This window comes from Artemia franciscana, chromosome 1 (genome assembly GCF_032884065.1).
Source record: "Artemia franciscana chromosome 1, ASM3288406v1, whole genome shotgun sequence".
Classification (NCBI taxonomy): Eukaryota; Metazoa; Arthropoda; class Branchiopoda; order Anostraca; family Artemiidae; genus Artemia; species Artemia franciscana.
The window spans coordinates 18,732,400-18,746,458 of NC_088863.1; the positions used below are offsets into that span (position 1 = coordinate 18,732,400).

Genomic DNA, 14,059 nt, shown 5'->3' on the forward strand with positions numbered 1-14,059 from the left:
AGTGAGTGAATAATCATATTTTATCGTTTTTGAACATATTTAGATATATCTTTATACTAAGGGTCACTGGCTATCAAGATACACAGAAACTATATCGTAGTGTATTAATATTTATGAAACGTCTATTATTTAATCAATATAAAAGTCTTTATATTTTTTCTTGAAACCTCTCGATATTTGTTTCTGAAAATTGTCAAACGAACATTTTCTGACCTGGAAAAACGGAAAGAGGTGAATTTCACTGAAGCGACGAGGAACGGAGAAAAAAACACCTTCATTATGTCAATAAACTGGGCATCAGACTCCTTTGTTTGATAGTAAAAACTTTTCGGGTTGATCATCTCTGCTCTAACACTGCGTCTCATCCGCATAATTTAGGTGCTGCATAACTGAGCCCCTCGCGGATTACAAGTTACCTGAAGTGGTTTAAGCTATTTCATAATATTTTTTTTTATTTGCGTCATTCTATTTTTGTCGACTACAAAACCCAAGACATTTCGCTAGAATATTTCAAGCGACTGCCCTTTAATGAACTTTAGAAGACAATTCTGCTCTGTTCAATCACAAAACTAAACTTGTGCATTCTAATGGTGCAAGTTTTATTAAATCTGAATATCCCTATATCTGGCACAAAACAGGAGAAGTAAAATGGTTTTTCTAAGATATATAGGAAAGTAGGTGTCGGCTTTTAGTTTTCTATCGTTATTCGGATCTCTTTTCAAAGCTATACGAGTTGTGTCAAGACAACCCAGTCAATTCTGTATAGTTTGGCCAAAAAAACTAAAAAAGCATATAATGGACGAGATACAAAGAGCCATTAAGGAATCAAACAGACTTAAAAAACTAAACATATAAAAATTACACTAAAAGTTTTTTTTTCTTCTGTGAATCAGCGTATGGGAATATGCATTTTCACCGGGGAGGGGTCTATACATAGAAGTCTGTTTTTATTTCTAAGTCATTTCACCGAGCTAAGCTCGGTTCCCTGATGCTTACTCGTAAACGAGACTTTTTTTTAGTTTAAAAACACATCTCAAAATTATTTGTAGAACTTATACTTCCATTATTATTCATAGTTGTTATTTAAATAGAAGCCGCTCATGGCTCTGGAGAACCATGTAAGTTTATACCTTATTCCACTCTTCGTATTCTCCCTTAAGTTAATATTTAGAATTACTAAATTTTTTAATATAAAAAAGAGACAAATCAGATCCTCAAAGGACACTTATATGAAGACAAGCATCCTAACGTCCCAGGGATACACAAAAACAATAAAAATAAGGCTCTCGGAGAGACTTTCTCATATTACATACACAAATAATAGAAGTAAGAAAGGCGGAAATCAAACATAAGGTAAAAACAAAGGTGATGTTCGCTTGTTTTCCTTTTTTAATTAGATTAAGTTAGATTTTAATTTGACTAAAATAGAAAAAAAAAATATAAAAAAGACAACATAAAAAAGGCTTTCTATGAAATAGAAATATGTTTTCTATGAAATAGAAAACATAAAAAAGGCTAAACACAGAAAAATAACGAATAAATCTAAAGGTGCATAAATATATAAAGTGATGAAAACCAACTAAAAAAGAAAGATAAAAGGTTTCAAAGTTGAGCAAATTCATCTTGTACTTTCGGTCTTTTATTTTCTGTGTCTACTCTACAGCCAGGTACAACATTACCCAAGTAAACAAACTTATATAATCCTTCTAAAAAGTACTTTTTTTTATTGTTCACCGAAAGGCATGGAATCCTCCTCGACATGCAATTTCAAAGCTTATTTTTGAGATAAAGCCACGTTACTTGTCAAATATTATGAAACCTGGATCTCACGGTCCTTTCTGTTTAAGATTAATCTGTATATGAATCAAGGTCGAATATCTTATTTCAAACAAGGAAGGATTTACCCGATTAGAAGGGGACACAGTTAAAATTTAAATCAATAGAATTATCACAAGCCATTCGTTCTACTGAAAGAAGCCAAATAAGAGGAAAAAGAGAATGTACGTCCAAGACCATAAAGGTAGCCGAAGTCGGCCAAAGGGGGCCAAAAAGGGCCATTATAGTATAGTCGAGGGTCAAATCAAACTACGCGTTCGATTACAGGTCCATGAATACGAGGGTTTTAAGATTTTCAAATAGACCTCAAACTGTTTAAATCTGCGTTGTTGCGTAAGGATTTTTGTATTTGCAAATTTATGAAAATCAGATTTAACAGACTAAGAACAAATTCAGGGTAAAATGGTCAACTAGAATATTTAATTCTTGACCCCCCACCAAAAAAAAAGAATTTGTTTAAAGGTATACTAGTAACTATATTTAGAGTTTTGAATGGAAATAAAGTCAAAATACTTGCCAGCTGTCCTAGTTGGTGGAAAACTGTCCTTTAGCGACCTTGTAAAAGCGGATATTAGCACTTTTTTTCGTGTCTCAGGATGCAGATAGGGTGCTATTTTCCCTAAGCACACTGTAGTGTTTGCCCGAATTCCACCCTGTAAAAAAAAACAAAAAAAAAAAAAAAAAAAAAAAAAAAAAAAAAAAAAAAAAAAACAACAACTACGAAATAAAAACAAGGCACTTGCAAGAATCTTACTCTACAGACAGTTACATTTCGACTTTTTTTTCCTTTTGTGGCGTGACTTCTTTCTCCTTTTTTAATAATAGCGTATATATTGTGTTGACCCTTCAAAAAAAAGAAACAAAGATCTCCCAGCCTATAAAACAACGGTTTCTCGAAAAAATATCCATATTGAACCTCTTTTCAATTAGGGAAGGAGTCTATATGACCATTCTTTCTCCTGCATCTATGGTAATTAAAATCGCTACGCTTCAAGTGAATAAGATTCGAAAGGGGTGTTTTAAACCTAAAAAAACTTTTTTTCAATCCCAAGATATATCTACCCCTTATACAGAAGCTATTCTGCTTCAAATATTCCCTTATGTATGAACGAGCAACGTAACCTTGGATTTGAATGTAAAATAATAATAAAGAAAATATGTAACTTATTCCCCCATGAAGCAATAATTTTAAATTTTAGTTCTAAGATTTATTAAGAGCAACTTCATTACAGATATTTTAGTTTGTTTCCCACACTCTCATTGACTCTAAGTTTCTATGCATGTATCTACTGCAAAGTCACTAGACTTAGATTTAGCGACCTGGCGATAACAAATTATTTCGAAAAGTCGTTTTTGCAGCGGATTTCAGGAAAATCAACATAATTTGGTAAACACAAGCCCAAACTAGGTGTAATTTTGTACTCTTCTTAACAGTTCAATGTGGAACAATAAATAGAATGTCGTCTTTTGTATCAGCATGACCATCAATATTTAATTTTTGGCAAAAAGTAGATTAAATTTCACTTGCTTTTGCACATCAAACTGACAGGCAAATCTAAGGGATTCGACAAAAAAAAGAGCTAAAATTGCGATGTTTGAAAAATAGTTTAACATTGATAAACTGCTGAAAAAGATTTTGTTCAGTGTTGCAAAGTCGTAATAATAAAAATAAACTGATCCAAAAAGGGACTTTTAAATGACCCAGTAAAAGAACACCTTACTGGTTTCGTATGGTAAATAGTTTGGGGCCGGTTAATGGAAACTTGGACAGTTACAGGGTCTAATTTCACTTGCCACTGTCTTAACTATCTTAACTAGCACAGCAAAAGTATATAAATTCGTTATTGCGCACGCGATAAGAATAAATGCTGGACACATGCAGGGTTGTCAACAGAACACATTTTATATTTGATGCTAACTGAGCACTTTAAAAGAGGTTTAGAAAGCGTCTTTTGGTCAATAATACAACGGGTAAAAAAAAGGTAACCTCTAGTTTTTGAGAATTTCAAGACGGACACATTTAAGCTAAAAATGACGTTTTTGGAGGCTAAGAGGACATATTCATGAACCAAAAAGTTGGCAACCCTGGACACATGATGTGTCCCAAAACTCTTTAATGAAGAACATGGGAACGCGCATTAGTGCATAAGATACCTTTGCTGTGGACTGAAATGAAAAAATGGCAAACGGAACAAATACCTTAAGGCGCTTTTTTTGGCCTACAACTGCCAAGCTAAGAGCTCTTTTTTGGCTATACTTTCAATTTATTTCTTTGTTTGAATTTCTTTTTTGTTTTAGAATTAAATCCATATCTTTTAAAAGACAATAATCAGTACTTCCAAACACCATCTATTATAACAAAAAAGGGGCTTGAAGGACAAAATAAGATTTTAAACTTATTTTGGAACTTACCAATGGTTGATTCAAATTTTATATTGTCTTGTCAGTTTTTTTTAAGTGGCCGCAGTTCGGCACTCAGGGAACCTCTCCATCTTGCGGCAATTAGAAATTACATGGCAAAACTATTTATGCAGAAGCGAAAAATTTTAAACTCTCTAGTGCGCATACCATTCAATGGTACGTATTTCTTGAATTTTAACAGACTGTAAGTTCAACTTCATTCATTTATTTACAAGTCAAAACCAAATTTTTTCACCAACCCGGGATCAGGTTTTCTACCTTATATAGTTTATTCACACATTAAAGGAAATTCTTTAGTCATATGGAATCCTTACCTCTGGATCTCGTCCTTGAAGCCTTGCAAAATGCTTGAGAACTTCTTCATCCAGGTTCTTGTAGTTCAATTTCGGAGCAAGAGGTAGCATGGCCTAAAGTTATTAAAATAAATTGGAGTAATTAAAAGTAAATTAAAGTAAGTAAATAAATTCATTTCAGTTACACATGAGACAACACTAAAACTTGAATTATATTAATACCACTTCATAAATTTACGAAATTTACGAAGCGGTAAATAGTCTTGTGCCTGTTTGAAAGTCCTACCCAGAAAATATTGGAGAAGATTCCTCTTCTACCCAGAAGATTCAGGAATTTTATTCAAGATTAGAGGAAAAAAACAACTAAAGAGCGGTTTTAAGCCATAATCTTTCTGGATTCGGGATCCCTTGTCTGAGAGGACGCGGGTTCGAATCCCGGTGTACCCAATTCTTCAGTTTGGGACGGGGGTCAGTGGCGTGACTCTGTAAGCTTAGCCAGAGTCGACCCAGCTCTAAATGAGAACCTGGAGAAATCTGGGGAAGGTAAACAGGAAGGGTGTGCGAAAGCACGGGATGGCTGGCCCCCAACCCCCCATTGCACTTCCTGGCTGAAGGGCCAAGAAACAGAGATCAGCACCGCCGGTACGGACTGTAAAGTCTAATGCCGTATCCTTTACCTTTACCTTTTTTTTTTTTTATTATTATAATTGCATTTTACAGCTTTTTTCCTGCTTTGTTAAGACACTCTATAAAACTCATCCTCCCTCTATGTGAAGACACCCTGATCTAGGCAAGATTTCCTTTTCCTTTTTTTCAGTTATTATAATTACTTTTTTCACTTTTTTCTTGTTTTGCGAGACACTGTATAGAAATTGATAAAATTTATTAACAAAAAAGCTTTGTCTAGTCTACTAACAACAAAAGTCTAACTACCATGATACAAAAAAGGGGCCATTTTTTTCAACTTCTGATCAAGACCTGAAACTTTACAAACAGATTCTTCTATTTTGTAATTATATTTCCTCAAAAGTTTCCCTTACACTGGAGACAGCAAAGCGAAGATCTCTGATGGAACAGTTCCTATTTTCTTCTGTCCCCACATAGCTCAACCACCATAACTCGACCATCAAACAACACAACTATTTGACACAATGTTTTAATATTTTTCTGTTATTTTTTTCACAAAATCCTTAATAATTGTAAATGTTTTTATCTTCTAAATTTATTTATGCTTCTATCTGACCACAAGGACTGGGGGAGACACAATCACCGGGAGAAAAGGGTGATTTATGCCTAAAGTTAACAGTATTCTTCTTGGAGGGAAATCCGCAAAAAGTTAATGGAAAAACATGTCTTTGTGGCTATTTTTACATCGAAAGTATCTTTTACCCTTGCATAAGAGCAATTGCTTTCAGGTATCTCATTTTTTTTCTTCCTGAAAAAACGTGTCCTGAAAAGACACAGTTGAACGTGTCTTGAAAGTCGTTAAACAAGTATTTCATAATTTGAAATTTTCTGACCCTGCTGCTGGGCAGCCTATGATGCCACCAGACACTGACACTTTAGTCCATCAGCTTCCAAATACTTGGATGAACATAGATAAACATATCATTAAGGGTATTGTGAACCTCCGTGGCATTCGTAATTTTCACTCCAAGCCACCTGAGGCTAACACAGCAACGTACACTCCTCCATTCCAATCTATTCAAAGTCTCTCTACAACCTCCCGAGAAATTCCCAATTTCCTTACGACATCCTCCCGCCTCATCCGTGGACGACCTGCTTTTCGTTTGGCCCAAGACGGTTGGCCGGAAAGGATGGACAATCTTTGGCAATCAATTATCCTTCATCCGCAGAACGTGCCCTACTCACCTCAACCATTCTCTCATTAAAGCACTAGAAAGCTGGATAAAACCACAACTTTCGTACAACCTACTCTTTGAGATAGGGTCAGTCAGTCGGGTATCAAAACAATCCGTAAGAAATTCCTCAGGAAAACATCTAGCAAATCTTCCTCCGTTCTTCGGAGCGCCCATGCTTCAGAACCAAATTTGAACTGTATCGTCACTGTAGCTTCCAGTATTCTAATCTCGGTTCGCCGACTTATCTTCTTACTCTTCTAAACCTTTTTAACGGTGAAAAAAAAACCTGGGCCTTGGCTATTCTACTTTAAACATCTTCACTGCACCCATCGTCTTTACTATTAATACTACCTAAGTAAGTGAGGCTGCATTCACTTATCGATCTTCTCGTTACATAACATAACCTTTTCATCCTGGTTTGTCTACAAAAGGAATAGAAGTGGAATCTAAGTGAAATACTGCCTTTCAAAAAAGAAGAAAAAAAAAAGTTTTCAAAAAAAGAAAAATTTTCTTTGACCTTTTGATCAAACAAAATTGCAATATAAAAATAAATGTACAATCCCGCATAAACAACTAAACTACGAATTACATAGTAGATACTCCTATAAACTAATTGACCAAAGCTCAAAATATAAAATCATTAGGTTTTGAATATGATAGATTCATACATCCCCAACTATCTTCTTTTTGCTCCACTATTCAATGATTAAATAAGTGGTAGTTAAGATATTTAGTAGTTATGAAGTGGTTGAGCTATGCGGTGGTTGGGTTTAAGGTGGTAGAGCTATGCAGTGGTTGGGTTTAAGGTGGTTGAGTTGATGGTAATCGAGCTGTGTATTCACCATTTTCTTCCGATATTTGTTAAGAACAAAAACAAACAATAGACATTTTTGTTCCTAGGAGCGTCACAGTCCTATTGAAGAAGCTATATGTACCATACAGCTATTTTGACTGCACCTCAGCTTAACTGAGAGTGGTTTTGTGAATTCTTTCCTTTCCTAATTATTTTCAAAGATTTTTTATTTTTTTATTTATTACTTTTTTTTACCTAAAAACAATTATTCAAGAAGAAAACAAGCGAGATAATTAATGACTTTTGATATCATCAAAAAAAGAAAAAAAGATAGGTGTAAAGAAAAGCACAAGGATAAGCAATTGAAATAAAAACACACAGAATATAATTCAAAAGAAGAATGAACAAAATAGAAAAAAACAAACTAAACATTTTGTTTAGTAAGCACAGACCAGAATAGTAGTTAATATATTTCAATGTGTCATATCGGAAAGCTTCCTCGAATCATAGACATTAATTGAAAAAAAAAAATGTCTACTCCTAATCTTTGTGAGAAAGAAAGAGTGATAGAAAAAAGCAAACCTTTATAGTCATTTCTCTAATGTATGCATTTGAATCAATAAATCCGTTGGCTATATTTGGAAAGATATGATCATTTACTACAGATGAGCTTAAATAGGGAACAAATTGATGAAGTTCCTGAAGCATTTTGGCTCTCGTTTCTCGATCATTAGAAGAAAATAATTTGATGATACAAGGCACCATTTTCTCCTGGTATTCTTCTTCATTGAGCAACATTCCAATCTAAAATATAAAACGGGGCATACATCGGCTTTTACGACCTTGTTCAGGCAACTAATGGTAGCAAGAACGAGAACAGGCAGGTAAGTTAGAGGTAAAAGTGGTGATATGAAGAAAAAGTCCATTGGTTGAAAAAAAAACCGTAACCTTTAATAGATTTCATTTTTATTTTTGAGTCAAAACTCAATAAATTATTGGTTCATGCTAACTCATCGTTTTTAGGCTATTGTACTAAATTTTGACAATCCAAGGATTTTACTTTCTCATTCTAGAGCTGCTAACGAGGAATCATTTAGCTTTGAGGATATGCTATCCCAAGGTGCAGCAAATAGTTGTCATGACTTTCTTAGAAAACGACTGAACAGAAGCAATTACCTCTTACATTATGGTTCACTTGAGTGTAATAATGATACCTAAACAAATGCAGAATATCCGTCTTTAAAAAAAACTTAAAGAAAAAAGTTTGGAAAGTTAATGTCTGGGAAACGAAATAGCAATAAAAGATCAGTATTAAAACTGATTACACAGCCACAGAAGATCCTTTTCAGTCAATCTTAGAGCAGGTTTAACCAGCAAGAATTTATCCAATCTTGCTGGAATAGTATATTCACCATAAGCAACCATAAATAAAAGCAGTCTGGAGGTTGCTGCTAATTCCGCTTGAGTTACAAACTAACCCGACCTCTCATTATCTCAACCGGCTCAGACATACACTTCCTGGGCGTTGTTTGTGGTTACATTTACACATCTAAGAACATCACATCTTTTAAATACTCCACCTGCTTTTGACTTTCCCCTGAAAGAGGCTTTTTGCATTCAAATTGGTTCAAGAAATTCTCGTTGATTTTCTTGAACAAGCCTTATTAGAGCCACCATAATGACCAAAATGGCTTATCAGAGGGATTTAAAATCAACAAAATAAAAATACACTTCCCAAGACCCCAACACAAAGATCAACCAACACAGACCTGAATATACCGTCTCACAGCACTATGTCGTTTGGCATTAGAGGGTCTTATACACAGCTTTAAAATCGTTTAACCACAACTAATCAGATACATCCACATTGATAAAAAAGTACCACAATAGAAACCTTATCTGCGACTGTCTTTTTCAGGACAATAGGAAACTCCACATTTTGGTAAAATGATAGCAGAAATGCCTGATTTTGGATTTTCAAATCCGATTATGTGGACGGTTTCAATTTAATCAAGATTGTACCCCCTTTTATTCGGGGGGGGGGGGGATCAGTGATCACTCGTTAGTAAGCGTTCGTCACAGTTTCCCTTATTCGTCACACTTTCCCTTATTCTCGCCATTGCTACCAAGAAATGAGGTTGTACCCATAATTATTGCAAATGGTGATTTAAACAGACAGCATAGAAGAACTTCAAACGCATCTTACCAGTACATGGTGGTACATGGGTACAGTCAGACACAGGGCACTATGACTGATTCAGGGCGTGACTCTGTAAGCTTAGCCAGAGTCGACCCAGCTCTAAATGGGTACCTGGAGAAATCTGGGGAAGGTAAACAGGAAGGGTGTGCGAAAGCACAGGATGGCTGGCCCCCAGCCCCCCATTGCACTTCCTGGCTGAAGGGCCAAGAAACGGAGATCAGCACCGCCGGTACGGACTGTAAAGTCTAATGCCGTATCCTTTACCTTTTTTACCTTTTTGATAATAAAATACAAAGAAAAAGCAAACAAAAAGAATAAAATTTTTCCAACTGAACCGCAATAATTCATAAAAAATTCAAAAATATTTTCTTTCAGTATGTTGTTTAAAAATGAGGCTCGCAAATTAAAATTCATTTATAAAGGCTATTAAAACTGAGATACTCCCATTTGGGAATTGTACAGAATGGATAGAATGACATTTTTGTTAGCACCATCTGTGACGAAGCTATTGAAAGAGAATAGGTCAAAATATTATTAAACAGCTCGAGGTAACGAACTGTAGTGAGGAACGACCCGGCTCAAGAGTAATCGAAACTCTAAAAACAGAATTTTGATACAAATAGTTACATTAAAAGAATCGCATTTTATTTTAAATATATAAGTTTCATCAAGTTTAGACTTACCCATCAAAAGACTTCATCATGGGGGAACAGAATTTCTATGAAGGAGGCGCTGGATTTTCCAATTCTTTTTTATTTTTTTACTCCTACGAAAGTCAAGTTAATGTCAGAACAATCAAAACAGAGTGAATTATTGGAATTTCCAATTCTTAAAGAATTGGAACAAAATTCAAAATTTAGTGTAAAAAGCGAGGTATTGACAAGGGGGCAAACCCCTCATATACATAATAAAAATATAGAAATATAGAAGTTCGTACGTGAGTTAATTTGTAAGTTAAGTATATTTATTACTAATAATAACGGTTCAAATTTCATTTTAATTATCCATGTACGATGAACCAACTGAAAATAAGGAGCAACATTAAAAGATAAAGCGAACAGAAATTATTACGTATAAAAGGGTGCTCACCCGCTCGTCAATACCTCTCTCTTTACGCTAAAGTGTTTTTGGTAATTTCAAAAGAGCTATTTATTCTAATTAAACGGTCTTTTTGATTCAGGGGTCATTCTTAAAGAATTGGAACAAAATTCAAACTTTAGTGTAAAGAGCAAGGTACTGACGAGGGGGCAAACCCCCTTATATACGTAATAAAAATGCACGAATATAGAAGTTCGTTACATAAGTTAATTTGTAAGTTACATATATTTATTACTAATAAAAAAGCTCGTAAATAAAATTAAAAGTTCTAGTGGCCTTTTTAATTAACCAAAAAAATTAGAGGATAACTATTCCATCTCCCCACCCCTTTTTCTCAAAATCGTCCGATCAAAACTTAGAGATAGCCATTTAGCCAAAAAAGTTAATTAATATGCTAATTTCATTTTAATTATTCTGGTACGGTGAGCCAAAATAAAACCCTACATTAATTCAAAAACGTTCAGAAATTAAATAAAAAATAAGTTTTTTTAACTGAAAGTAAGGAGCGACATTAAAATTAAAACGTACAGAAATTATTCCGTATATGAAAGGGGCTGTCCCCTCCTCAACGCCCCGCTCTTTATGCTAAAGTTTGACTTTTTCTCTCTCTCGTTTTCTCTCAACTCTACTTTTTAAACAATAAAAAACTTTAGCGTAAAGAGCGGGGCGTTGAGGAGGGACAGCCCTTTTCATATAAGGAGTAATGTCTGTTCGTTTTAAGTTTTAATGTCGCTCCTTATTCCAGTTATTTTTTTTTATTTAAAGAAGATAAGTTAAAATTATTTATATATATATATATATATATATATATATATATATATATATATATATATATATATATAAATAAATAAATAAATAAATATATATATATATATATATATATATATATATATATATATATAAATAAATAAATAAATAAATAAATATATATATATATATATATATATATATATATATATATATATATATATATATATATATATATATATATATATATATATATATATATATATATATATATATATATATATATATATATGTGCGTGTGTCGGAATCGGCTACATAGTTTTTTTCTCAAGGCTAGAATATTCACATTCCAGACCACAAAAACGTTCTAAATAGGTCATGCCATTAAGAAAGGATTCCTATTTTACCCAGTGTCGTTATATCAAACCTATGATGATGCCATGACATGAAAAAGAGACTCACATTGTCTGCGGTTGGAAGAAAAGCGACAGTGAGAATCAATATATATATATAAGCCTGCTGTGTAGCCGTACCAGGGCCCGGTACTATAGTAGCTGACACCTGCCCCGCGTTGCTGTGGCACGCAGCGCCCTGCATTTTTGTCTGATCAAGACAAATACTGTCTAATTAAGGAACACTTATGCTACCAGAATGCTTTACAGACACAATAAAAGTTTGATACCTCCTCACATACGAAAATTGCCTACTGTGCACCCACAGCCCACTTTATGAAAAAAAACAACAATAAAATGAGAAGAAAAACTCGTGATAATGACTTACCTTCAATAACGGGGACACAACAGACGACCCAGCATTCCCGAACTCGAATGCATTCAGCAAGGCAGGAAGTATTTTGAACTTGCACACTTCTGGCGGGTAATTTGAAATGTAGTCCGAAATGTGTTTAAACAGACTGCAAAGACGGAATATAAATTGGGTGGGCACTAAAGCATTTACCTCATAGATTACACTGAAGCAAGAGCGAAATAAATGCACCAATTAAAAAAGAGATAAGAGGAAAGAGTAGACCTTTAACAATGAAAAAGCTACTTTTTGCTTTAAACAAAGGTGGTCTTGAAGACTAGTAATTGTCTGCCCTTTTAATTTTCCATTTGAATTTAAAAAAAGAGATAGACAAAGAAAAAAAAATCGCATGTCGGCTCGCCACTGCATGTCGTTGGGCTTTTGACTTTAATTAAATTTTTTTCTTTCAGTAGTGTTGAGGTTTTGCTACTTCAAGCTACTGATGCAATGACAACTATGATCTAATAAAATTCGCCGACGGTAATTCAGCCATCAATTCGACCACGGCAAAAAATCGGCCAAAGACACATTAATTTGGCCCCGGTAATTCAATAGGTGTTTATGTGATATTTTTTATTTTTTTTTGGTGAAATATAGAATAGCAGCATACCCTCTCCAACTAAGCAAGTGCCGTCAATTAATTCACCCTGTTTTCTCAATGTCACTTTTTCATAAGATATTTAGAAGTTTTTCAAAATATTATACACTTCCTTTAAATAAACAAAAAAATAGTCAGAAAAAAACAGAGATTCTTAGATCGAAAACTTAGCTACATATTGAGAATAATAATAATAATAATAAAAATCCCCTGTACTGTGCAAAGAATTGATATTTAATTACTCCTAATAAAACACAAAATATTATAACACACACACACACAAAAACAACAAAAATACATTTTGCAACATCTTAACTCGCCTATAAAATTCATTCTTGCACCGCCACACCACGAGGTCGTATCTGACATTTGCGCACTTCTGCGATAGGTTTACTAAGCTGTTCTCAAAGAGAAGATCAGCAGGGATTCGCATTTGTAATTAAATAAATTGATTGCATTTGCATTTTGCAGCATCCCCCCTCGAATGCAAAATTCGTTTATGTGCAGCGTAGCGTCACTGCTACACCTGAAGGTCTTATCTGACATTTTCACACTTCTGCAATAGATGACAAAAACTGTTTACTAAGCTGTTCTCAAAGATAAGATCAGCAGGGCTTTGCATTTGAATTGATAGAAGGAGTAAAATATACATCTCATTTCGCGACAAGAAATGTCACATTAAAATTTTTATCAACCCTTCTCAATCTAAAGAGTCAGCACTTTTACAAGCGGTTTTGAAAATTAGGTTTCAGCTGTTTCAAAATAACCACACTCATTAGAATATAAGGGAACTTTTGGCTTTACAGTCCATTGATTGCTAGGCCGAACATTTTTTTCCTGACTAAATATCCTTTGGTCTATTATCAAAATGTCATAACATATCAATTTTATCTATAGAATTTCAATTCTTTTTGTACTCTCAGTTCAAAATCTATGTAATTGGAAAAAAGCCACATATAACCATCCTTTGATGCTACTTATACAACTGATTCAAAATATTGCAAATAATTTCTAGTTTGTTTGTGTTATTATATATTACTTGTTATTATTATATGTTACTAATGATAACAGTGACGATAATACCTTTAGAGATATTTTAACAAATTTTCAAAACAAATTTCCAGTGTTATCCCCCTATTATGGTATTCCTTCAGGCAACTCCTCGCAATGGCGCGCTTTAGTTTGCCACTTTCAGGCCTGTTGAACAATGACGCCAGTTGCTACTTTAAACGAGAAACCCTTTAGATGGTGTGCATTCTGCCTGGGGTTACCTAGATGGGAATCAAGATGACAGCCGAGGCCCTCTCTTAGCACGGCTATGGTGCGGTTTGGGTCGCCGAAGCTGTATCTCCGTCTCTAGTGTATCCTTGGGAAGTCGACCACACTACCTCAAAGTGGTGAAGCGGT

At 34.2% G+C, this 14,059-nt stretch overlaps 1 protein-coding gene across 1 annotated transcript in view; it reads right to left on the reverse strand.

Annotated features, from left to right (window-relative positions):
• LOC136026630 (N-terminal kinase-like protein) overlaps window positions 1–14,059 on the reverse strand; it is a gene marked incomplete in the record, with an annotated part of 193,298 nt that overhangs the window by 26,251 nt on the left and 152,988 nt on the right. The window contains 4 exon segments of the mRNA XM_065703357.1: window positions 2,353–2,489; window positions 4,572–4,664; window positions 7,788–8,009; window positions 12,031–12,163. Of these exon segments, the coding sequence (XP_065559429.1) occupies window positions 2,353–2,489; window positions 4,572–4,664; window positions 7,788–8,009; window positions 12,031–12,163 (585 nt within the window).